This window comes from Anarhichas minor, unplaced genomic scaffold (assembly GCF_050575085.1).
Source record: "Anarhichas minor isolate MPS153535 unplaced genomic scaffold, ASM5057508v1 ptg000079l, whole genome shotgun sequence".
Lineage (NCBI taxonomy): Eukaryota > Metazoa > Chordata > Actinopteri > Perciformes > Anarhichadidae > Anarhichas > Anarhichas minor.
In genome coordinates, this window is record NW_027466525.1 from 1,619,115 (window position 1) to 1,642,959 (window position 23,845).

Consider the following 23,845-nt stretch of genomic DNA (forward strand, 5'->3'; position numbering starts at 1 on the left):
GGAATTAACTGCGTCAAATCCTGCAGCGTTCTGTCAGCTCGCATCTTACAGGGGAAGTCCCCCCGAGACTAGTTAGAAAGGGTTTAAAGCACAGAGTGTACGGTTAGATATTTAGCTAATTGGGACTCTGCATGGCACCGTCCTGTCAGTTTGTTCGAGGTCAACATTTTAAAGTGAATTCCTTTAGCCTCCAAACAACATCATCACTTCGCCAGACAACCGTGACTAGAATAAACACCATGTGTGTGGGAAATTAGATGAGTAATGTTCTCTGCTTTTATTACGGCCACCAACAAGGCGCCCTAATGCGTGGCACCCACGGTCTCGTCTCTCTATTTGAGTTAAAGCCGAGTGTTCGCTTTGATCAGCCGAATATGTAGCGACACCGATAGGAATTTAGAGACTTTCTGTGTGCTTGTCTGCACTCATACTGTGCATGTTTACTCTTGTGCACAGGTCTCCCTTGAAGAAGAGATTGATCTTAATGAGACTACCTGTTTGTTTAAACGAGGTCCAACTCACAGAGCGGTATAGAGCTCTGGCAAATAGAGGTACACATGATGAGGATTAAAAGGCTGCCGCAATCAGCACCCACATCAAGCATTTGGATTTGGATTCATGCACGCGTCACATATGGACCAGCTGGTCGACTTTGCGTTCGCGTCACAAACAAACCCGCCTGTGTGGAAGCAGACATCCAGCCAACTTCTAAAGTTGCTGTGAGGAACTTTTAACTGCATTAAACAGTCTGGAATGAATACTGATGCCTCTACATGACCTTCACAAGTTAACCAGACCATCAGAGAGAAGAGAAGAGTCTATTTCTATTTAGTAAATAGTGCTCGTCATCGGGGCCACCGGGTCAGATTCTGGTGAAATCAGATGAAATCATGCAGGTTCACCAGAAGCTCCTTCAGCTCAGACTCCAGCGGGGCCTCCAGCAGAGACCGGTCCACCCAGATCCAGCTATCCTGCCGGCTTTGGCCTGCAGACCGGGAGGAGAGCCCAGCGCCCGGCACCAGAGTCTCCTCCTCCTCCTCCAGGAGCAGAGCTTCTCCTCTCTGCTCCTCTGGTCCCCGCTGGGACCCAACACCGACACCACGCTGCTGGAGACCCAGGATGTGTTGTTTGGCCCGCTGGAGGGAGGGGAGCCACAGGAGCACCAGGACCAGGATTGAGAAGGGCAGAGTGTCAGACCCCTGCTGCAGTAAATTTGGAGGTTTTCCAAAGGGACTCTGGTGCTCGGACACACTACCACTTTCGTGCACAGGGACCGCCGGAATCAACACTAAATAAAAGTTCCCTTTAGTAGCTATCAGGTGGTCTCGATGTGGTTGATAAGTCTGCATCAGAGAGACATTGAATCACAGTGTTCTCACCAGACCAAACTGAACCGGACCCAACAGGAAACATGCACCACAGTTCATTTAAAGTGCACTTAATAGATTTCTGTCTTCAGCAGAGGGAGCCTCGCTGAGGGTGACCTCATCCCCTTCAAAGATGTTTAGTGTTTGACCTCTACATTTGCCCGCGAGGCTACCTCACTAATATGTTTGTGTCTCTGAGCTCGACTTTGTGAAGGATATTCATTGGAATTTCCATGGCCAGGGAAGACTAACCCTGGTTTAAGCTGCTCGAATGCAACCATCCATCAGGAAAAGCTGTCCGTCCGTCCGTCCGTCCGTCTGTCCGTCTGTCTGTCTCACTCACCAAAGATTGGATTATTTCGAGGAGGGAGCTTGTACAGATACATGGGCATGTTTGGAATTAATTGTGCAGACTGATGATCGTGACATTTTTACAATCCTGTGAATATTAATAGTTGGTGCCCTGACAGTGATGCAATATTGAACAGGAGAAAAAAAGGAATGCGATCAAACCGGAATTCAGAAAAGATCAGAGGAGTCAAGCACGAATTATCCAACGGGGCTCCGACCTCGAGGGGCCTCCGGAGCCCCCCAACTGTGGCCTCATCCCGTCTTTGCTTATTTTTTTCTTATTTTTTTAATCAAATCAAATTAATTAATTTTGTGTTTGTGTGTTGGAATACAAACCGATGAATGCAAAGTTGCTTTTGCAAACGAGAAAGATATTAGCATTGGTTTGCTGGCTGTGTCCGTGCCATGATGATGATGACAAGTCAGCTGACTGTCGAGTTTGACTGACATCACTTTCAAAGCTACGCTAGCTGTGAACAGAAAACGGTGGAGGAGCCAAGTGAAAGGCTGAAAAATAAAAGGATAGCAAATACATTGTGCTTCGTAAGAACATGCCGATGATGATGGCGACTTTACACATGACATCCATTGCACTTCCATCCTGGGAGAGGGATCCCTCCTCATAATCTCTCTCTGAGGTTTCTTCCTTTTTTCCGCTGTCAAAAGGTTTTTTTCCTCTTCCGATACGAGGGCCCACGGACAGAGGACGTCGTATGTTGTACAGATTGTAAAGCCCTCCGAGGCAAATTTGGCATTTTTGATGTTGGGCTAAACAAATAAAATGGAACTGAATAGAATTGTAAAATATAACATTGGACTGTGTCCCTCCAAAAATGGAGAAAAAGGATATATATATATATTATCATCATCATCATCATCATCATCATCAGTTTCATATATATATCAGCCTGTCTGTGTGTCCTTCACTCGATCTACTTCACACTTGGTGGGTGTTTAGCCGAGGACCCCATGGAGTGCTCTGTCGAACGTGGGGCGATTTGGACATGTAACAAGTTTAATATTAATAAACGTGGAATAAACAAGCGGACAGCGCTCTGTGTAGCAGCAGGGTGCGGAGCTTCACAGCTCTGTGTACCTGAGAATGTTGTCTGCAGCGGAGCTTTACAGGTCTTTTTGTTTCCAATGCAGCTCGTCCGGGACCGGGAGCCAAGCAAGAGGCATGTTCCAAATGGCTGCGATCGGCCACTGCACTAATATTTTGAATACCACTCGACTAGAGGTTCATCTAATATAAAACACTGTAACGTTACTCTGAGCAGGCTAGATTCACCCTGTACACCCTGTTCCTCTGGCGTCAGACACCAGTGAGACTCACTCTGCTCTGGTTTCTTTTCAGGCCACCGCAGAGACCCTCGGCTGCTCACAGCCCTCCATCCTCTCCTCCTTGTTTCTGACTCAGTTAGTGAAGCTCACAGCGAGAGGCCAATCTCACTTCTTTAACACTACGTTGTTGGTTGTTTTGTGTGTGTGTGTGCTATTATTAGAAGCAACCCAGAACGACAAGCACACGTCCACTGCAGGAGAAAATTGTGCTCAGGAAGATGACACTTGCTCATCTTTTTGGGTGAACTTCAGCTCGGTGAGACATTCATGCACGCATGAGTATATGACTTGTGATGGTTGCCATGGTAATCTCCCTGAGGCACAATGCAATTTTGTGAGCAACTGCTATCGGCAACAGCAGCGGCTCAGCGTTGCTGCTCTGATCAAAGAGAAAACAGTCGTGTGAAGGCCAGGAAGTGTTTGAATGGATTTTCAACAGAATACATTTTGACTTTGCGTCATTTTTTTCCCTTCTATTCAAATTAAAATAAGAATTCAAACATATCTTTCAGCTCTACGTTTTATTGTTTTTTGCATTAATTAAATGTCTATGTTGTTATTTTGTATTTGTTTTTCATTTTGCTGCTGAACTGGAACCTTACAACCTCGCTGTACAGTAGGACTCACTAGTCCTGATATGAGAGCAAATGTTGCTGTCCAAGTTCTTAAAAAATTAAAAAGAAAATCTATTCATTCTTATTGCCACAATAACTGACCATCAGAAACGAAGCAGGTGCGGTCACATGGGTGAGATAATAAATACAGAAAGGTTTAAGGATGTTTTACATATTTTCTTTCAGACCCATTACCAGCAGCAGCTGTTTTCAGCTTTGATCAACCAACTGTACATGACATGCTTAGCACCAAACAGCAGAATGACAACGTTAACGACTCGCTGAGGATGAAAATTAAACATCTGGGCAGCCAGTTTTTGCAGCACATGAGGCCATTTGAAGAAAGCTCAAGGCCATAGCAAACAATTCCTCAACATGAAAATGTAATCCGTCCCAACAGCTCAATCTTTAACACACACACATATACATGCACACACACACACACACACGCACACACACACACCTGTTCCGAGGTACAGGACGCTGTAGTGCTCATCGTTGACCGCCAGGACGATGTCCGCCACAGCGTGGGTGATTTGGTCGTCCGTGGGCAGGTCGAGCGGAGCCACGCCGACTGGCCGGATCACGTCCTCGATTTCCGGGTGGTATCTGATCACCCCAAGGTTTTTGATGTCGTTGTGACCTCCGGACGTTGAGTTTTTTCGGACACACTGAGAAGAGAAGTGATGTAATCGTTTCAGACGCAGGCTGGGCACTTGAATACACAATATGCCCTTAAACAAAGAGTTCCAAATTGCTTCTCTTTTATCAGCTCGTGCCTTTCAAAAATAGCACTTCAATCTTTTCACCAGAAATGAAAGGCTGACTCATGCAATTGCGTATATTTTCTCTCAGTGTGACAAAAAGAAAAGAAGGAGAAATCTGGTCATATTTTCTTACCATCCCAGGGCGACTGCCAATGAATGGACTGCTGTAACCCTTCAGTTTGGATGTGGAGAAAGCCTGGTCAATATCTTCGATGGAGTAGGCACAGATCACTGTTTTGCCCCTGAACAAAGGCAGAGCGAAGAGTAATTACACTAACCACAAAAGCAAGACGAGTGGTTGTGAGGAACATGCAAGAGAGCACAGCTAGAAATCCACAGACAACTCAGTCCTCTAGAATAGAAAATGTCAATAATCCACGGCTCGTTTTAGGGCAGTGGACACTTTAGAGTAAAACATCATAATCTCTGGATATTCTGAATTACGCCTTATTCCGAATACGCCGATATTATTTTGGTTTTAGGAGCATTCTTTGTACATGTATACAGAACATTCAGATATGAGTCTCAAAGGGGGTTTTAATAGCACTCTGCGACACACAGCTTCTTTTCTATTCACGACCAGCTTCATGAGCCAAAGGTTTGCAAAGCTGTAGTAGAGATGCATATTCCAATAAACACCTGCCGTGTCACTTTTCCATATTTTGACGTGACAAATCTTCTGTTGGTGTTCCCAACATAGAGGCCATTAGAGATAAAAAGGTTTGATTTCATCAAGTCCTTCCTCACTGCAGGAAAAATAGCATTGTGTCTTATTGTGCCTTTAGAACTTGTTTGTGTTTTTAACACGTAAAAATAATTGCTTTTTCTCTATTGCATTTTGAAAACTTGTTTCTTTTCTGATTCAAAATGTGTCCACATGAGCAAATAATACATTTGACATGGACGGGAAGCAATTACAGACATTTCTTTATCAATGTCTTGCAGAAAATCCCAATGTTTTCTGTACTTGCATTATCAGATGTGTGCCAGCTGATATTAATGCTGGAACATGATTTGAAAACTTTGAGAATAATTATTTGGCAGATTCTTATTTCCACAGAAAACTGAAATAAAACATAAACGAAACACCGACAAGACACATTTTCAAAGTCTGATATAATGAGAATCACGAGTGTGTGGGTGTGTATTTTGTGTGTATTGTGTGTGTATTTTGTGTGTCGGTAGGTGCTGCTGGTATGTGGTGTGTACTGCTGTGTGGGTGGATGAGTGTCAGTTACTGTGATATTGTGTAGCTTCGTTTTATACATCAGTTTTTTGTCATTCTATTGAAGAATGTTCTGGAAGATTTCTGTATACAAGTAAATATTACGTCTGACTATTAAGTCAATATTAAGCCCTTGGTTATGTTTGCTCTCCTCCTTATATACTCTACACTGGCACTACGGGATGTTACTCCTTTGAATTCCTGAATACTTTAATTATACATCTTCAACTTGTGTTGCATTAGGTTATTGTATTCATGTTATGTGTTATGCTTCTACGGACGGCACTTATTCAGAACGTGCATGGGGGTCGCCGGCATGGCCATTCATCTTATACTTGTAAACAGCATGTTCATCTTTCTTTTCATGTCCATTTCCAACTAGCCTCCAGACAGGCGTTGAATCAGGTAACCTATGTCTACCCACAATGCTGTTCTCTGCTGTTCTGTGCTCCAGCTCACCATGCGTTGGAGAACAGGCCGTACAGGACTCCGGCCCTCTTGTCCTGCGCGGTCAGCACCACCGCCTGCTTCATGTTGTTGTACTGCTGCTGAGTGTTTCCCGCGCCGCACATCACCCGGGCCTTCATGAAGGTGGTCCATGAGTCCGCCAGCAGGGCTTTGATGCCCCCTTCATCCACCTGGAAATGACATAAAAGGACTGTGACAACAAAGTCATAGTAGGGCATCCGGTTTCACTTTGTGTCTCCTGCCAAGTTGTGACATTGACACCGTATCCAGGATACCTAGAGTCCCTTTCCCCCCCCCCCCCCCCCCTCATAGACCCTTTTACAGTTGGCAAACAATGTTGATGCACGACATTGTTGCTTGATAACTCGTCTACATTTTTGGGGCAAAATGCCACCTCTGTTGCCAACATGCGCGAGCATATTTTGATGCCGTCGGCAGTAAAAGGGTCCATAGAAATACTCATAGAAATACATTTTAGGAGGAAAGATGTTGATGTTTTATGTTTATGGGCGTTCAATACACAGATTGGTCCAAGATGTGTGTAGCCAAGCCAAATAGTTAATAAATGCAGCAACATGCTTGCATGTTTCCACCCAGAGCATTGCAGCAGCAGCTGCAGCAGCAGCTCTGTATTGTGAAAACTTTTAGAAATCCTACCATTTTGCATTCTGTGCAGATTTACTGCTCGGGGTATAAAACCAGAAACATGTTGAGAAAATGTAAAGTGGACAGTAGAAAATAAACGAAATGATCGTAGTACTATATCATCTTGCGTTATGTTGCATGTTCACTCAGCACTTTTGGGATTTGTTCGTATTCTGAAGCGTTCTCTCCTTGAGTTCTTAGCAATTCACTCAAACCAGTGGTTTTCTTTTGAAACAGTATTTATACCAAATCTGCTCGTCTCTACCAATTAATCAAATTAAACGATCTGAAAAGGGCAAAGCACTCTTTGATTGCATGCTCACAATTCAGATGTATGCAATGTAATGGAGAAGCAGCAAAGGTAGAACAAGAGTTTGTGTATGGACCTGGATTTGTGCACATTTCCCAAAACACGGGCGTGAAAGTGTGATTTTTACCGTGCAGATTCGGCCAATGCGGGCCTTGTAAGGCTCCTCGTCCACTCTGGCTGTCTTGTTGATCTCACTGAAGAAGAAGTAGATCTCCTCCTTGTACTTTATCGTAGACGGGATTATGGCTGCACCCGCAAACTGTGGATCTGGTGATGACATTTAAAAAAAATGTTGTTTCTTCTTCTAGTGTCTTATTTCATGATTACATCAACGTTTCATGCCGGGACAGTTCACCCCAAAAAAAATCCAAAATATGTATTTTGCATCTTACTTGTAGTGTTATTTATCGACCGAGATTGTTTTGGTGTGACATGGACGAGAGGCTCGTGGTCGTGACAGCGTGAGATGTAAACATGAATGGCATCCTCCCCTACTGAGCAGGAACGTTATCGAGTATCAATATCGTGTATGCGTGCTTCCTTTTGCGCTGTGATACAGTTGGTGGGTGTAGAAATAAAATAATTTAGATGTCAAACTGACCACAACAAGGTTTGTGACTTGTGAAGTAACCAGGTCATGATTTCTGGAGAGAGACACTGATTTTGAGTCTTTCAAATGTATTTTTTTGCAGTGCCATCTAGTCTCTCTATATTGGAAAAAAAAGCCGGCATCTTTACGGCGAATATCTCCTAAACTAGACAACTCACAGCAAAATATTTTATGTTGATAAATAGCACAACAGGTTGGTGGAAAAATATGTATTTTCGAATTGGGGGTGAAATGTCTCTGTGTGATAATCAACAGGCTGCTTTCAGTTTCTGTATCGCATTTTTGTGCTGTAAATATCGTGACCCAAACCACAAACACAGTGACAGTGAATACTCCTCCATGTTGTTTCTCCCCATGGGAATGATAGTGGGTGATTTACAGAGAGTACCGCCCACCATCTCCATATTCATTAATCTAAACCGCCACGGTTTCCACGTGACTCCCTTCCTCCTACTCACTCAGCAGCCAAATGTTCTCTGTCTTCAGGAGTTTCTGGGAGCCAAACGTACGGCGGATCGAGCCGGCGTGACCTGCCACCGACGACATGGCGGAGTACAGGCTCCCATCTGAGACAGCGAGGAAGAAAGATGGAGAGAAAGGGAGGGTAAAAAAAGAAAAGGGTACAAAGGTTAGACAGGGAGGCAGGGAGATTGGAGTGACACAGAGGGGGATTGACTGAAGCTGGAGGAGAGGAAGATACAGAGAGAAGGCATTAAGCACAGAGAGGGAAGAGTAAAGGCAGGAAAAAAGGAGGCCCAGGAGGACGAAGGCAGAATTAAACAACAGGGGAGGAGAGGCAGAGCAAGAGCAAAGAAGACATCAAGGCAGAATAGCTGACTGCACTGACGAGCAGCCACCAATCACCATATTCTTCTAACCCCACTTAGAGCTCTGTCTCCATAGCAATGCAGAAGGGGAGCGTTTGAAATGGTAGCAGCAGCAGCATCTTCATTAGGACTGATCGTTATTAAAATGCTGCTCGACTAAAGCACAGGGTCGGTTCGTTGCTTCAAAAAATCGATCCCCATTTTGGAAGAGCGCCGTCCTGCAGCGCCAACTAACCTCTCACTAATCTCTCAGCGTCTCTACAAACAATCCATCTCGATTACATGTTGTCCGTCCCTCATCGTGCACTGTGTACATTGGAAGATCGTTTTTCATTTAGAAACATCTCTGTTGAGATAATGTGGCTCGGCACTGCTCGATATCACACAATCAGGAGTTCTTTTTCCCCGTGGAGATGTGCAAGGCACTACATGTCTGTGTGGTGACCTTGTGTAATTGATGAATTGCACCCCTAACAATTGCTTTTTATTTAATTCAATTCTGCTGGATTTGCAAAACACAACTGTGACACCACCCATTGGTTTGTGGACATCCATTTTGAATCCTCGAGTTCTGCATTTTGGCTGCCCCTATCTTGGTTTCCGGCTGTCGCCATCTTGTTTTATTGCAACACAAGAGAGGGGGAGCTATGTACAACCGAATGCTGAATAAGACATTTTTAGGTGACCAAAATGGGACAAATAATCTTCATGAAATGAAAACCCACTATGAAAGGGTTAACGTTGTAAGACGGAAACGCGGAGGATAGCCAGATCGGACGCTGTGGTAACGACCTGTCAATCACCGTGTAGCCCCGCCCTAAAGCATCCCCTGCTTTATGGTCTGTTTGACTCTAAATGGATCATAATCTACTAAATGAACATCATGCTGTATTGAAGAAGACTTGAAACTAGCGATTGAGACCACAAATTTAGCAACCAGATTTACCGACAGCAGGTAAAATGTGTAGGCAGACGTTAGAGTGGGAATATATGCTGGTTTATTGTATAAACCAGCATATATTAGTGTCTACCTGTGTCATAATTATGCCCATTTAAATGGAAAGTTATACTTTGTTAAGTATGCTTTTCACATTTCAAATGCTTTTTCAAAGCTGGAAGACACTTCCACAAAGTGAAAGCATATTTTTTCACTAACTTTAGAGCCCATCAGACTTAAACTGTCTCTGCCAGAAGCGTAATATTTTGGGTGGCCAGTTATGGCTGCATGATCGAGGACCTCCTGGTTGCGGTGAATCACACTTTCTCAAAACATGTTTTTATTGCCTGTTTTATCCTGCCATTGATTGCCTGCTGACTCCTCACTCACTATTCTCAACCGCCCCCATACCTCTAGTGACTGCAAGTGATATTGCAGCTAAGTGCATCGGCGCCTCGCAGCCACGGCTCTGCAGCCAGGGACCCAGTTTAAATGTTTTTTAAATTGTAATTCTGCTAATTATCCCCATTTTACTAACTTTATCAGTAATCTGATTGTGTTTTTTTTTTCCTTCTGTAAATGTATGGAATAGAGTCACCTTTCAGTTTTATCCTCATAACCTGTATATTCCTCAACTAATGGAGTAATGGAAGTAAACCTGCAGGGATGCATACAGTGCCATGGCTGGTCCCATTTTAAAGGATTTGTCAGCCTGTTGAAAAGGATATTGTTGTTATCAGAAAAAAATAATATTAAAAATGATTGATTTCACAAAGCCCAAACATTCTTTTCTTCTTCTCTTTTGCGTGCAGGAGTCTGTAAAACGTGTCTGAATTACTTCTGAATCTGTCCGTGCAGTCAGTTCAACATTTAGCAATGTTTTACATGAGTTCTGTCCATGTGAACGCACAACGGCAGATGGCTGACTCTGGTGTGTTTGGCAGTCCGGGTTGTGTGATCCCCGAGTGATGTTACACTTGGAAATAACATATATGATCTGCTGAGGCACTGCAATAAAATTGGGTCATATTGGCCCTGTGTTGTTGCTCTTCTTCATATTGAAGTTGGGGGGTAACAAGATGGGACGGGGGGGGTCGAAGTATAGAGGGTGTTATATACCGTACAGATTGTGACGTCCTTTGAGCAAAATAAAATGTGTTTGCAGTAACGCTTTGAATCGGATTTGTCCAGTTCTCTTGAAAGAAACCCCAAAAGCGATAACTGTAGCTCCTCTTCATCTTCTTCTTCTTGCTCTTCTTCTTTTCTATGCAGCTACATACTGACACTCTAACACGAGGAGATGAGGGCCTTGATTCAACCGTGTGGTGAATGGTTTCATTCACTCGATAGCTTTCAATTAAGTGAGGCTCCTTTTGTTGAAAAGGTATTAAAAAGCTACTCACGTAGATTTATAAATTAGAAAATACTGTCCGGAGTTTAATTCTTTGAAGAATATTGTGACTTACCAATTGAAAACCCACCTCAACATTTATTCTTAACACAGGAGAAAGAAAACTAGCAGAATTATGTTTCTCATTGCAGATATCGACCGATTAGCACGGCACATTATAATAAGGCAACACATTAGATCTTGTTAGAGGTAAAATACATATGTGTCAGCCAAGTGCTACATGATTTAATAAAATCTACTAACACACCGGTCTTGTAGAGGATTGGCTCTTTGAACTAGCGTGAGGTACTTTAGATAAAAGCATCTACTCATGTGCACGTTATGAATAGAGAGCGATAATAAGAGACGGATCACTGCCGAGCCCGAGACTCACAAGTGTCGCTTTGCTGCTCCCGACTAAAATGAGCAAAGTTAATACAAAGAGCCGAAGACGGCTTTGTTCCAAAATAAGATATTTGAAAAAGTGACACCTTTCTTTATGGTCACACCCACTCTTACAGAGTGGAACTCAGAGACACACATGACCTCATCACTTCCTGTAGTAATAATCCTTTTTACTCCTTCTATTTGGGCCTGGTCACACCAGCATTTTATAATGGCAAAGTCAATTCATTGAAGTGGTATAACCACAATCAAAGGCTTTCCTTGGTAAAAAACGAGCCTGACTTTGGTCAATGTTGATGCAAATTGGTACAGTACAAAAATATGATGCAGCTATCATTTGTCTGATTATTATAAATACTTCCAAGTTAAATTATGGCTTTTTATAGCTTTTGCGGACAGTTGAGATCAACAAATAAACCAAAATAAACCACAAAATACATTGTTTGTAAGACCCATAGGTGTGATATGATTTGATGTCCATCTCTGTAGAACACCATTTGTTGGTGCATTATAAATCACGAGCTGTGTTTCTATTTAATTGTCAAGAGAATTTCAAGCAAACTTTTGAAAAGTCACAAAAAAGAAATGCACGTTTGGTTTGGAGTGCTATATATACGGCGTAGTCTCAGCGGGCGTGTCCGCGTCCCATTTAGCGATTCAACTCTTTTTCGACGAAGGGAAAAAACACCTCAAGCTAACGTTAAAAGTTATTTGCGCGATTGAGGAAGTTTTATTGAATTTTGCCATTTCCATAGAGCTTTTCTTAACACTTAAAAAATATATGTGAAAACACGACCAATGTTTCCAAAATGATTTATATATCAAGACTGATTTGGTCGAGGTTTTGCTCAAAAACGACTCGGGTTCCGGAGAGACCATGGTTAGGGTTAAAATGTTCACTGATGCTGGGATTTTTCTTGGGAGGACATTCTCACTGTGGTACTTGATGGGTAAAGAGTCATTAGGTGTGCTTTGTTTTTTACTTGGTGAGGTACCAAACCTACTAGCTAACTCGCTGTCTTCCTTTGTTGATGCTAAACCATGAAGAATCTATAATCACGTGTTTGTAAGATGATATTCTTCTACGTCACAGAGTGAATCATGAACTCCTGCTGGCAGACGTGTCATTTATTTTCTGGGTTTGTTACCTGCAGGCAAGCTGATGGACTTCTGGGAAGGGTAAGGTGGTGAGATGTCAGAGAAGGGCCCTATCTGCCCGTTGCCCTGAACGTCAGTCAGCACAGTGTCATTTACCTGGCGGGAGAGAGAGGAGACCTTTGAGCCTGGGGGAAGTCTGACCTTTTAAACCGTGTTTATTCCCGGCATGCATCATTATGCAGTAAACATCTTACACTTTATTATCCCAAGACCCAACACTCAGCGTTATCTGTGTGTCACCACACAGGGTTTAAAACACTTTAACTTAACCATGGGGGCACTTATTTATCACTGAAAACATCCTCGGTGGCAATAAACAACTCCCGGCCTTCATCTCACCAGCACAAAGAAATAAGTGAGCAAATAAATAAATGCTAATTACAATTGATCTTGAGACTTTTTAGACTTGAAGAGTAATAATATACAGTAAAGCATTTCAAGAAATGTGTCTGAAAAAACTCTTACCAGCATCCAGCACCTGGGGCTTCCAGCATTTGTTCCACATACTATTATTGTGTCGTTGACTTTCTGAATGACGGTGATGAAATTATCACACTCCAGCTGTGAGAGAAAGAGGCAGCGACAGAGGGGGACAAAGGCAGAAAATGAGGCAGAAGCAAGAGAGAAAAGGGAGAAAAATACAGATTGGGAGAGCGATTAAATATACAGAGAGGCAAAGGAGATTGGAGACAGTGGAGGATGTGTGAAAAAGTGATTCGGCAGCACAAAAGGGAGAGAGAAGACAAGACAAGACCAAGGGACTGAGAAAAACAAACAGAGGAAGAGAGGAAGGTGGAGTAGAGAGATAGAGAAACAAAGAACGAGTAGGCTACAACATCAAACAGATTACGAGAGCAAAAAGCGGATTTCTCAGTGAGAGAGAGAGAGAGAGAGAGAGAGAGAGAGAGAGAGACAAATTGGAGGTGATCCATGCTCTGAACATTTTTGGCAGACAGCACACAGGGGGCTTAGCCCTGCAGTACAGCGCCGCTATGCTCCATATGCATCACTTATTCATTAAGTACAGAAAATGGACTTCTATCTCAAAGGCATTATAGGATGGTGGATGGAAATGAATACTGAGTACAACCTTAAGGGGTAAATTCTGATTTTAGGTGGTGCTCATGTCGGGTCACGTATGGTTTAGTGTTTTTTTTAGAAAAACAATCAAATAACAAATTCTGATGAAAACAAGTAAAAAGTGGAGATGGAGGAAGTACATCACTAAGTCCAACAAGCAGGGCCAAAAGCTTGTGTAAGTGTGTGTAGGTGGATGTGTAGGCGTGTGGGTGGGCTGGGTAATCTGTGTGTGAGTGTGCACATTTTTTACATTGTGTGCTTATGTTCTTGAGAGAAATACTTTGAGTTTGGGTAAGTTTGTGAAGTGATTTTAAGAGGCCCACACTAAAATCTAGGACTGAGGTTGTAGACCTAGAAGCTGATGTCAACCTCACACCAATGTCTTCTTCAGTAGCGTCGGGTTTGATCAGGCTGAAGGTGGTCTCGCATTCTTGTGGTGCATCATGTTGTTTTACTGCACTGCTTGGCTTGGCTGCAATACTAACCTAATGCCCCTGGGAATTACCTCCATATTTTATCATTCCACACCTCATGATTTATGTCCAAAGCCAACATTCGGTGCCAGTGCAGGAAGTAGTATGTTCTTTACGTAGTGTAGCTTTAAATAAGGGAATGGAGGTTGGGGTACCTTAACCCGATGTGGTAAGCTATACCTATGGAAACGTATGCACTATAATTTGTATTTTATCCACGTAATCATGAGCCGGGAAAGGACGACATAGTGTAAAGAGCAACAAGGTCTCCATAGGCAGGGAGTCAGCGTGGATGGGACTTTCACCAAGGAGGCCGATGTTCGTGTCCCATGTCATGAACCAGAGGTCAATGTTGACTTCTTACATCTGTAACCCAAACTTTTCCTCAACCTAACTAAGTAGTTTTGTTGCCTTAACATTGCAGGGCCTTGCACGGGCGCACTGATTGCTCGTGTTGCTGGATATTTGTAGTAAAACGCACGGAAAAAAGTGTAGTTTGATACAGAACCATCCCCTTAACTTGACCACGATGTAGTTTAAAAATGTTGGCATGGACGCTTTGTCATTGAACGTATTTTGGGGTTTTGCCGGTATCTACGTTCTTCTCCGGCTATCAGGTTGAGTCCACACTGGCAAGCAGCTTTGCTTTAATAAAAGCATCCAAAGTCCAGTGTTTTTGGACTGAAGTGAACTTGTCTACTTCTCTCAGATTTGACAAAGATCATCTAGAGCCAAGGCACCTTCATAGCCGAGTGGTTACAATGAATGCCACCTTACCCCAACGTCCTGGGTTCACTTCCAGCCTTGGGACCTTTGTTGCATGTCACATCCCTCTCTCCCCCCATTTCAGTCCATCCAGAGGAGACAAATATTCTCTCCATCGTGTTGTTGGTCTTCCCCCAGGCCTCTTACCAGTAGAAAACATCTAAAGGGAGGTGTCAAGGAGGCATCCTGATCAGATGCAAAACTCACCTTAGCTGGCAGCTTTTGACGCCAAGAAACAGCAGCTCTACTCCAGATATGTCCGAGCTCCTCACCCTATCTCCCCATTTCCTGTCTCTGTCTTTAAAACTGTCAAGTTAAGGTAAAAATGCCAAACGTAATCTTTAAAAAAGCTGTACTAGACTCACAGAGGACATTATACAAATGTTTTGACAAGTTGAACAGTACAACCTCTCCAAATATAATCTGAATGCCTGAATGCTGCTTGTGAGAGTTGACAATTGGGTCATTTTGGTGGACTTTTAGGGTTAAAGTAAGATTTGGGATTAGCTTTAATTAACACTTTGTTAATGTTTTGCTCCACCCGGACCATATTTGCCATCAGTGTATTTGCTCCTTTTTGACGTGTGTGCTCTGGACAAACTGAGGTGGACTTGAGAATACAGTCTGTCTACTGAATTACTGTTAATCTATCGCAATCAAGCCATTGTCTTTATTGGGATAAGATTTACTGCGTCACTCATCTCGTTTTCCACCACCTGCCACTGCCAGACCGTCTGGAAGCATTAGCTCTGTTTATGCATGGAAGACAGTGCCCTCTTTGCTTTGTGCCATAACTGAAGTAACACTTCTACTTTATTTATACTCACAACTTTGATGGACTTTAGCTGACACCAGATATGGTTGGAAATATTGAAACTGGTAGAATTCTTAGCTAATTGAAATGCAAAAGTGCTCTTGTCCTGGTGATAACATGCTCACGGTCGCCACAGTAAACTCCAGTTGACATGCTGCCTTCACAGAAAACACATAATGCGTTTTGAAATAGGACTATCACTCCGTTGTCAAACCTGACTCAAGTTTACAATCCAGGCAGAGATTGCTGGGCTGGAGACTGAAGGGCTTTGAGGTCTGACGCAGCTGCAGCAAATCAGATATGAACATAATTAGCAGCTTTCACAGCACCGAGCAGAACAACAGCGCTCTTGTGCAAGGTGTCACTTATTTTCTGTTCTCAGCACACTAAAGCGATCGTCTATTGAAATTCAAACAATAATTTCTCAAGACAAGCCGCGGTGATTAATGTTAACTGCCAAGCCAGGTTCACAGGAGGCAGAAGCGCCAAAACGCGTCTGGAAGCCGGGAGCAAATCTGGCAAGAATACACACTGATTATCTATTATAAAGGATCTGATTCTGATCAATTATAACATGCATCCTTGACCTGCATTATTGACCTCCCAGCTACACCCTGGTCTTTTCCCTGTGGACTTGCCCCTGATATGCTCCAAAACACATGTGGACAGTGGACACATACACGTGGTTCTGGACATTATTTGGATGTGATCCCTTGTGGACATGACCCTCGTGGCTATACAGATGCTGAAACTTTAATTTGCCCTTAAAGGGGACATATTGTGCTCATTTTCAGGTTCATACTTACAGTTTTTATACCTGTATTCACCCTCTGTCTGAAACACTTCGTGTTAGCGTCGGCCTCTTTAAGCCCTCCTCCTCCCAATCAGTCTGCTCTGATTGGCTTGTCAGAAATAAATTGTATATTCTAATGAGCCTGCATGTGAGAAATTGGTAGACACTGGAGATACCTAAATGTGTGCACAAGCACTGAAAAGGTATAGTCATATATGAACTATCTGAAGTAATACATTTGGTTATGAGTAGGGAGGTAAAAATGTATCATCAAGCTATTGAAGAAATGCAGAATTTGACCCTGAGAATGAATGGAAAATCAGTTTTAATGATTGAAAATGATTGAATGTCCAAATGAATGTGGAAGTTATGAATTGATGTAAAATGGTAAAAATAATTTCTTTATTTTCTTTGACGAGCAGCAATGTTTCCTTCTGCTTAAGATTATTCCGGAGCCTCGGAGCGTTTCACATTAAGTTGAAGCTTCCTCACGCCGTTGGATTTATTTCAGGTCGAATGTATTAATCTGTTGGCTCAGTCTCTCCATGGAATCTTATGGAATTATGCAGTAGCAATTATCGGCAGCTCACTCATCTGTGTTTGTTTTGAGGTGAAGTTCTCTCCTGTGTCACTTTATCCCGTCTCCATTACTTATGCATTCATTTTTTTCCGACTTAACTGTTTTTATTTGAATTATTTGGTCTCTTAGGTCCTATAAAAAACATGGACATGAACCTGAGTAACTGAATTAGACCTGAGCATGGCAGCACTAACCTCACAGTGGTGCAACCTCAAATGATCATGAAGAGGGTGATAAGAAACATGATGACATCGATGATAGTACACTAATGGAGGAGGAGAGGGCCTTGTAGAAGTGATGCGGGTGCTGACGGTGAGGATGAGTTTCTACCTCGAGGGGTGCAGCCTTTGCCTTGCAGGTATCAATTGCAGTCTGGTCGGATGCCACTGGGATCTGTGGGAGGAAGGACTGTTTAGTTTGTGCCAACTTCTTTCACACTGGCCTGTTTCAGCAAGAAAAACCGCGACCTCGCCGTAGTTGATGATACACAACCCTCACAGAAAACACAGACTTTCTTAGCTGACACCTCTATGTGATGTTCGCTGCATTCAATCATTTATTATCGCATTAAATGTGTCCTTTATGTCCTTGTTGCCTGTGTACAACCTGCCTCGTGTACTTGGCATTACTCAGACGCATTCACAGTCACATTTATTTTCAAAAACGCCATAAAGAACGGCCATGAATGAGGCGGACTGAACTTATCCTTCAGAGTAAACTGCTGAAAAGTGATGTGCCCCTCAGTCAATCCAGCACTGTTTCTCCATTGCAAAGTACATAACTGAGTTGAGTGACCCTTTAATATTAAATATCTCACACTACAATTGTGTAATCTCACAAAATATACCCTTGCTCTCTCATGCTTCTGTTGATGCTTCTGTTGATGCTGTAAGGAACATTCTTATGCTCCGCTGAACTAACCTGCTCTGGAAATAACTCCTGACAAACTGTCACTTAAGCGTGTGAGTAAGAAAACACGGCATCAAACATCAAAACAGTCCCTCAATGTCTTCTCGTCTCCACTGAGGAAAAACCCAACACTGAGCCAGCAATCGTTCCCAAAATTAGAGCATAGTCATATGTGGATGAAACGCGGAGCTTACAGTCTCTTCAATTTGTCAGGCTAGTCAGTGCTGACACACTGTGTAATCTTCAACCTATATTTCGACGTCATTCGTTTAGTGAATGATGTTTTCTTTCCTCACAGGGAGAGAGATATGTGTAGCTTCATTAATGTCTGCATGATCCCACTTCCTCTGCCCTCAGCTGCTGAACTGGGTCAGCGGCAGGCCGGCCGCCTCGTCTCTCGCTCTGCCCTCTCCGGCTCCCTGTGTCCCCGTTCACAGCAGGAGGCCGACTATATTTGCTGTTGTCCAGCAGAGACTGGCAAACAGTGTTTTTTAACAACCCTCGCAAAGTTCAAAAACACACCTACCCACACCTCACAAATTCATACATTTGTTTACTCGGTACACAAACAGAAATGCAGAAAGTTTTGTTAGAGGCTGATTACATGCTGTAACGATTCTATTTACTTCTGGAGATGTCAATCAAGCACACGCTGTACACGCCCACACAGCCCTGTGAGGAGGTTCAAACAGGCAACAGGTTCAACCTTCAGGTCCCTGCTGCTTATTACACTCCGTGGGCGTGACTTGAACAACACAAAAATCTGGAATTCTCACCTGCAAATATTTTCCATCAAAACTATTCTAACTGAATTTGCAAAATTGTTGTAAAGCCTAAACTACTTTAAGGTTTGTTATTGAGTTTTCTTTGAGCAAAATTTGGATTTTAGTTCCTTCTGATAAACAATTATCCACTGCATATGTCCAAGGCTTTTATTGTGAAAGGAATGAAAAGAAGGAGTAGATCTGGTCTGTGCTGCCTTTGTCAAGAGTAATAAAGTTTGCCGTCTTGGTTCGGACTACGGAGCCTCCCGTTGTTGTTGTACACTATTGTGTACAAATTGTATATGATTGGTTATTTCCTTTATTAGCTGTTTGAAAGCTCAGAAAAATCACATCATTACAGGAAAATTGCTTTTTTGCTGCATAATATTTACGTTCTGTATGAAATTACTAACAAAAAGCCCCCCGTGTGTAAAGGCTTTAAGTTGAATGTACGAACAGCACTTCCAAACATTGCTTTGCTGCCAAAGTGGTTTTAAAAGTGGACTGACTCAAAGACAGTAGTTAGTATTTCAGCTGGTGTTATAACCTCTCTACTTGGCAGCAGAGTGGTTGCCCGTTACAAAAGACTGTCTGGAGCTGAGAGAGTGAATCCCTGTCTGCGTACCAGACAGCAAACACAGCTAAAAGTGAAGCATACCTCCAGGTCGCGGACCCCTCTGTTAGTGAACGTCACCATGTAGATCATGGCCTGGCCGCCCACGTACAGCGTGTCGCTCCCTTCCTGGTGGTACATGCTGATGTAGTTCTCAGGTTTGTTGAAGTGGAACCTGGAGGCCTCTGTGGATCACAACAATGTATATTAGAGAGATGAGCTGGCAGCCGAGGGCTTTGCTTGAGTATGTTGTTGTTTTAATCGTTCAAATGTTTGTGCAATGAAAATGTGCCCTGTGGTAATGAAGTTAGATTAATATAAATGAACTTAGACAAAAAAACAACAACAGCAACCATTTTGGATTTCAATAACATAACACTACTTCTGCTGTTACTAACTATTACTACTACTATGTCAATTCATATACAGACATTTTCCCAATCCCAGTTAAAAAAGCACTTTGTTAAATGATAGGAAATCAGTCCAATCAACAGCTAAAGCAAATAAACAACAACACGGTGCTGCAATAAAAACAGAAGCATAAAGTGCAGGTCAAAAGCAGTCACAAAATGTCAATGCATAATAGCAAAATTGAGATTTTGGGAAGTTATTTAAAGTGGTGATCCAGATTTAACCGGCCTGAGCCCTGATGGCAAAGAGCCAAACCTCAGGATTTGAATCTACATGTAATCTACCGTCGATATAAAAGAGCCAGCTCGACTGCTCCTGGACGTGAACTGGTTTGATTTAACAAAAACCCGACGCTGCTGCCCTTTGTGGTTTTAGATTAAACACGGAGCCTTTACAGACACCTGGCTTGGGTGTTAGAGGAAAAGGGCATTTGGTTGGAGCATAAATATCACTACAATGATCCTGTGGGCAAATGCCATCAGAGAAGCTTGGTTGACTCACTCTCGGGACACCTCCAGAAGACTCAGAAGTACAATATGTTATTTCTGATTCATCCATCCAATCAGACTCACACTTACCTACACTGACACTGTGTTAGCTTTTGAAAATAGATGAAATCACGGTTACTATTTAGAAAGATGTTGGTTACATGCAGAATATGTACTAAAAGTCATGGTGAAGATATAAAATAGTTCTTCAAAAAGATCTGTCATGTCTGATAATGAATGCTAATATTCACAGATGGATTTATAAAACATCAAAGTTTCAATCCCTTTAATAGGCCTGCCAGCCTTTTCCTTTCATTCCGTCTCTGCTCCAGAACTACGTTCCTCCATTTATTTTGCAGAGAGACATTTCAGTAAATTCCAGTCTGAAGAGCTTAAAAGCTTTGAAGCAAACCAGCCGGCTACCTGTTCGAGCTTCTGACAATATAGAACGGAACAGTTCTACAGATGATACGGTGTCAAATCTGAGCGCCAGAAAACAAGCTTTCATTTTCCCCTTTCATCTTCAGCAAAAACACATCATGAGATCAAAATGTAATCCACAACTAATGATGCATTTTGCTCTCTGTGTCTCAATGTAAATAGAGACGCTAATAATGACAAGAGGTGATTACGCGGTCACAGTTATTGGTTACATTGTATTTGTAGTGATTTTCTTCTCATCCCTGAAACACAAGAAGACAGAAAAGCCGGGATGAAGCGGTGGTGATCGCTGGTACGGGTTGCTAGCCAACCAACTAAGTTTCTATGGAAACAGTGGCCCCTCGAGTCTAATTGATGTTTCTTCAGTGGAGGTCACTGAGTGAGAGGTAGAAAGGAAGAAGACTGCGATGGAATGTAAACAATGTAAGTTCAAAAATTCCAAAAAGAAAGCTTTGAACATGTTTGAGGAGGAAGACAAATACATTAAAATGTCTGTTAGGCCTCAAGGCACAAACCAAGATGAAGATAAGCAACATTAAATGTGACACACAAACAAACTCTCGTTGTACCATAGAGGTTAAGCTCCTCCTCCATCTAGCCCTGAATAAAGAAAGTATCAGAGAAGCTGTCCCATTTCTTTAAACAAACAGAAGAACGCAGCTGGGACAGAAGGTTCAGTCCTTATTCCATGTCTTCCTTAACACCGCGTCAAAAGGTTCACACATACAGTATACTGTAATGTCAACGTGTTCTCACTCCCAGGAAGAAGATGTTGGAAATTTCACATTCTGGATGCAATTTGAACTCCTAGCGTCTCACTTGCACTCCCTATTTGTGAGCATGTTCCCTTTCCTTCTTTCCTTAGACATTTAATCGTTGCTGTTGGGTAAAAACCTTGAATTTTTAAAAAGGTCAGCTTTTCAGGAAACAAGAAAAACAGCCTTGTTTTTTAGCTTGTTTTTCAAAAAGAGGGCTTCATTAAACTCACGAGTTGTAGAGTTCCCTTCCCCTCAGAGGAGCACGGGATCCTTGAATGAAGTTAAAACATATTGAAATTCGTGAGTCACTTTTATAGAAACAAATTCCTAATTGCACTAAGAAATGTGCTAATTAAAAAAGAGTAAAGCACAGATGTTAGCTTTGGGAATAGCTTCCACTTTTACGGCATGAATAAAGCATTCTAGATGTTGGAAAAAAACCAGCAGAGGCAAAGTCAAAGGGGTTTTGATCTCAAAGCTTCTGAAGTTCTTTCTGTTCTGGCATCATATAATGGCTGCTGTTTAACTTACATGGAATATTTCACTGCAAATATGTTGTTTAGATGGACCCCAAGGTCCTCCATTATGAACCTAACAAGAACATCTTTCAGGCTTCCGGTTCAAGTGTTTCGAGGTGTAGCGAGAGAGAAGGTCAACACAAGCGATGCCTGAACTTTGGCGAAATGTTCTGATATTCAGGATGCAGCCGTAGATGTCAAAGTAGTCGTGAGATGAGCTGTTGTCTCTCTTTCAGTCCTTCACTCACCCTCTCTGTCTCTACCTTTGCATACAGGTCTCCATGTCTCTCCTCTTTCTTCCCTTTTATGGCTCAGATTTAGATGATCTCCTTGTGTTTGTCCTGCTATGCTTCTCTCTGTCTTTTGATATTCGTGTCACTCCTAAGCAGACATATTCAAAAGAAGGTGTGTGCATATAACGCACAGTGAAGTAAGGCAGACTTTCATTTCCTCTCACCTTATTCACTATGATCATATCGACCCTTAAAGAAGAAAAGATCCCAACTTTGACGACCATTCTCAATGAACCCACAGAGTATTATCACTCAACTCTGCAGTTCCTTTCCTCTGAGCTTTTTAGCATCTTTCAGCCCATTGTTTTGGTTTCCGGGCCTAGAACTTTACTGGTTTGGTCGTGTCTCACCGTCAGCAGATTACAGGGAAAACGCTCTAATACTTTATGCAACCTGCTCAGCACCAAACAGCACACAGACACAAGTCGGGGACTAGCTGGTGAACATAGAGGAGCATTTAGCTGCTCAAGAGACACTTTTGCTGAGAAACCAAACAGAGCTAAAAAAGGCAGTAAAGTAAATGAATCAGGCAGACAAAAACATGCCTCCAAATGAGTGCTAATGGTGCTCTTTGTCCACCTGATGTGTGAATAAGCAATGTTTTCCAACACATACACCATATCAACTTCATATGGAGATAATATGTCAAACGTGATTAGCCCAAAAGTGGCGGTAATTGCTGCTCTTACAACTTTTTTTGTATTAATATTAATCTATATGATTTATTACTTGTCCTTATATGGTCTGTTTTTATTTCATATCTATTTTTTACAGTATATCAGCCTACACTCCAGTACACCTGTCTAAAACTAGTGTCGTCTAATACAACACTTGCAATACATCCAATATCTATTGAGGTTGTACAGTCAGGATCCCTTTGTGTTGACTGTTTTAGGTGTTGATTCAACGTAATGGTCATCTTGGAGGCTGTTGTTTATGTTGATGCTGAATTGCATTGAATCATACTGAGAGGTGAAATATCCAATTTGTATAAATAAAGGTAGACTAGACTCTGTTTAAAAAGCCCTGAAAATTACAACTGCCATGAGGGTATAATTTATTGTACTAGTATGCCCTTAGTTGTTTGTTTGGGAGGAATGCACTTGGGATTTCTGATGACGTCTTGTTCCTACTGAGGTTTAATGCACTTATTGTAATAGCTCCGGGCAAAAGTGTCTGCCAAATTAATACAATGTAATGCATCCCCCAGCCCCTACGATACATTCAGCCATCACAGCATATCTTACCATAAACTAAACCCAATTTTAACCTGAATCTTAAAACCAGGTTTTAGCCCTGAAAAAGTCCCTTGATGGTACAAATGTCCCCATCTGGCACAAACATGTGAAGTGGGGACCCTCTTCCGTCTGAGGACACCGGCGCTGTCCGCGGTGCTGAAACCGTGCCAGCTCTGAAACAGCTCCAGCATCTTGTTGTGAAGCTTTTGCACTTCAGGCTCAAACTGCGCCTTTGATGGATTTTTTTTCTGACAGTGTTCTATCTGTGTGCGTGTGTACGCGCCTGTGTACGCGCCTGCATGCCCCAATGACAGACATTCAAGCTCAACCTGGAATTGCATAACAACGAGATTGATTGATATGACTTGCACGTTCGGGGCCGTCATCTTGTGCGTTTTGTACTGTGCTTATCAGCGGGGAGGGGAGAGATAGAGATACAGATAACTTGAGACACACAGCCCCCATCTCTGCTGATTGCTGAATACATTA

General features: G+C 42.5%; 1 protein-coding gene across 1 annotated transcript in view; it reads right to left on the minus strand.

The window, feature by feature from the left end:
• LOC142938003 (semaphorin-7A) overlaps positions 1–23,845 on the minus strand; it is a 31,337-nt gene that overhangs the window by 6,340 nt on the left and 1,152 nt on the right. Inside the window, exons 2-10 of the mRNA XM_076081178.1 lie at positions 19,255–19,394; positions 17,254–17,316; positions 12,884–12,979; positions 12,409–12,514; positions 8,160–8,267; positions 7,219–7,358; positions 6,128–6,306; positions 4,577–4,685; positions 4,140–4,347 (exon numbers count right to left, since the gene is read on the minus strand). Of these exons, the coding sequence (XP_075937293.1) occupies positions 4,140–4,347; positions 4,577–4,685; positions 6,128–6,306; positions 7,219–7,358; positions 8,160–8,267; positions 12,409–12,514; positions 12,884–12,979; positions 17,254–17,316; positions 19,255–19,394 (1,149 nt within the window). The remainder of the gene's footprint in view (positions 1–4,139; positions 4,348–4,576; positions 4,686–6,127; positions 6,307–7,218; positions 7,359–8,159; positions 8,268–12,408; positions 12,515–12,883; positions 12,980–17,253; positions 17,317–19,254; positions 19,395–23,845) is intronic.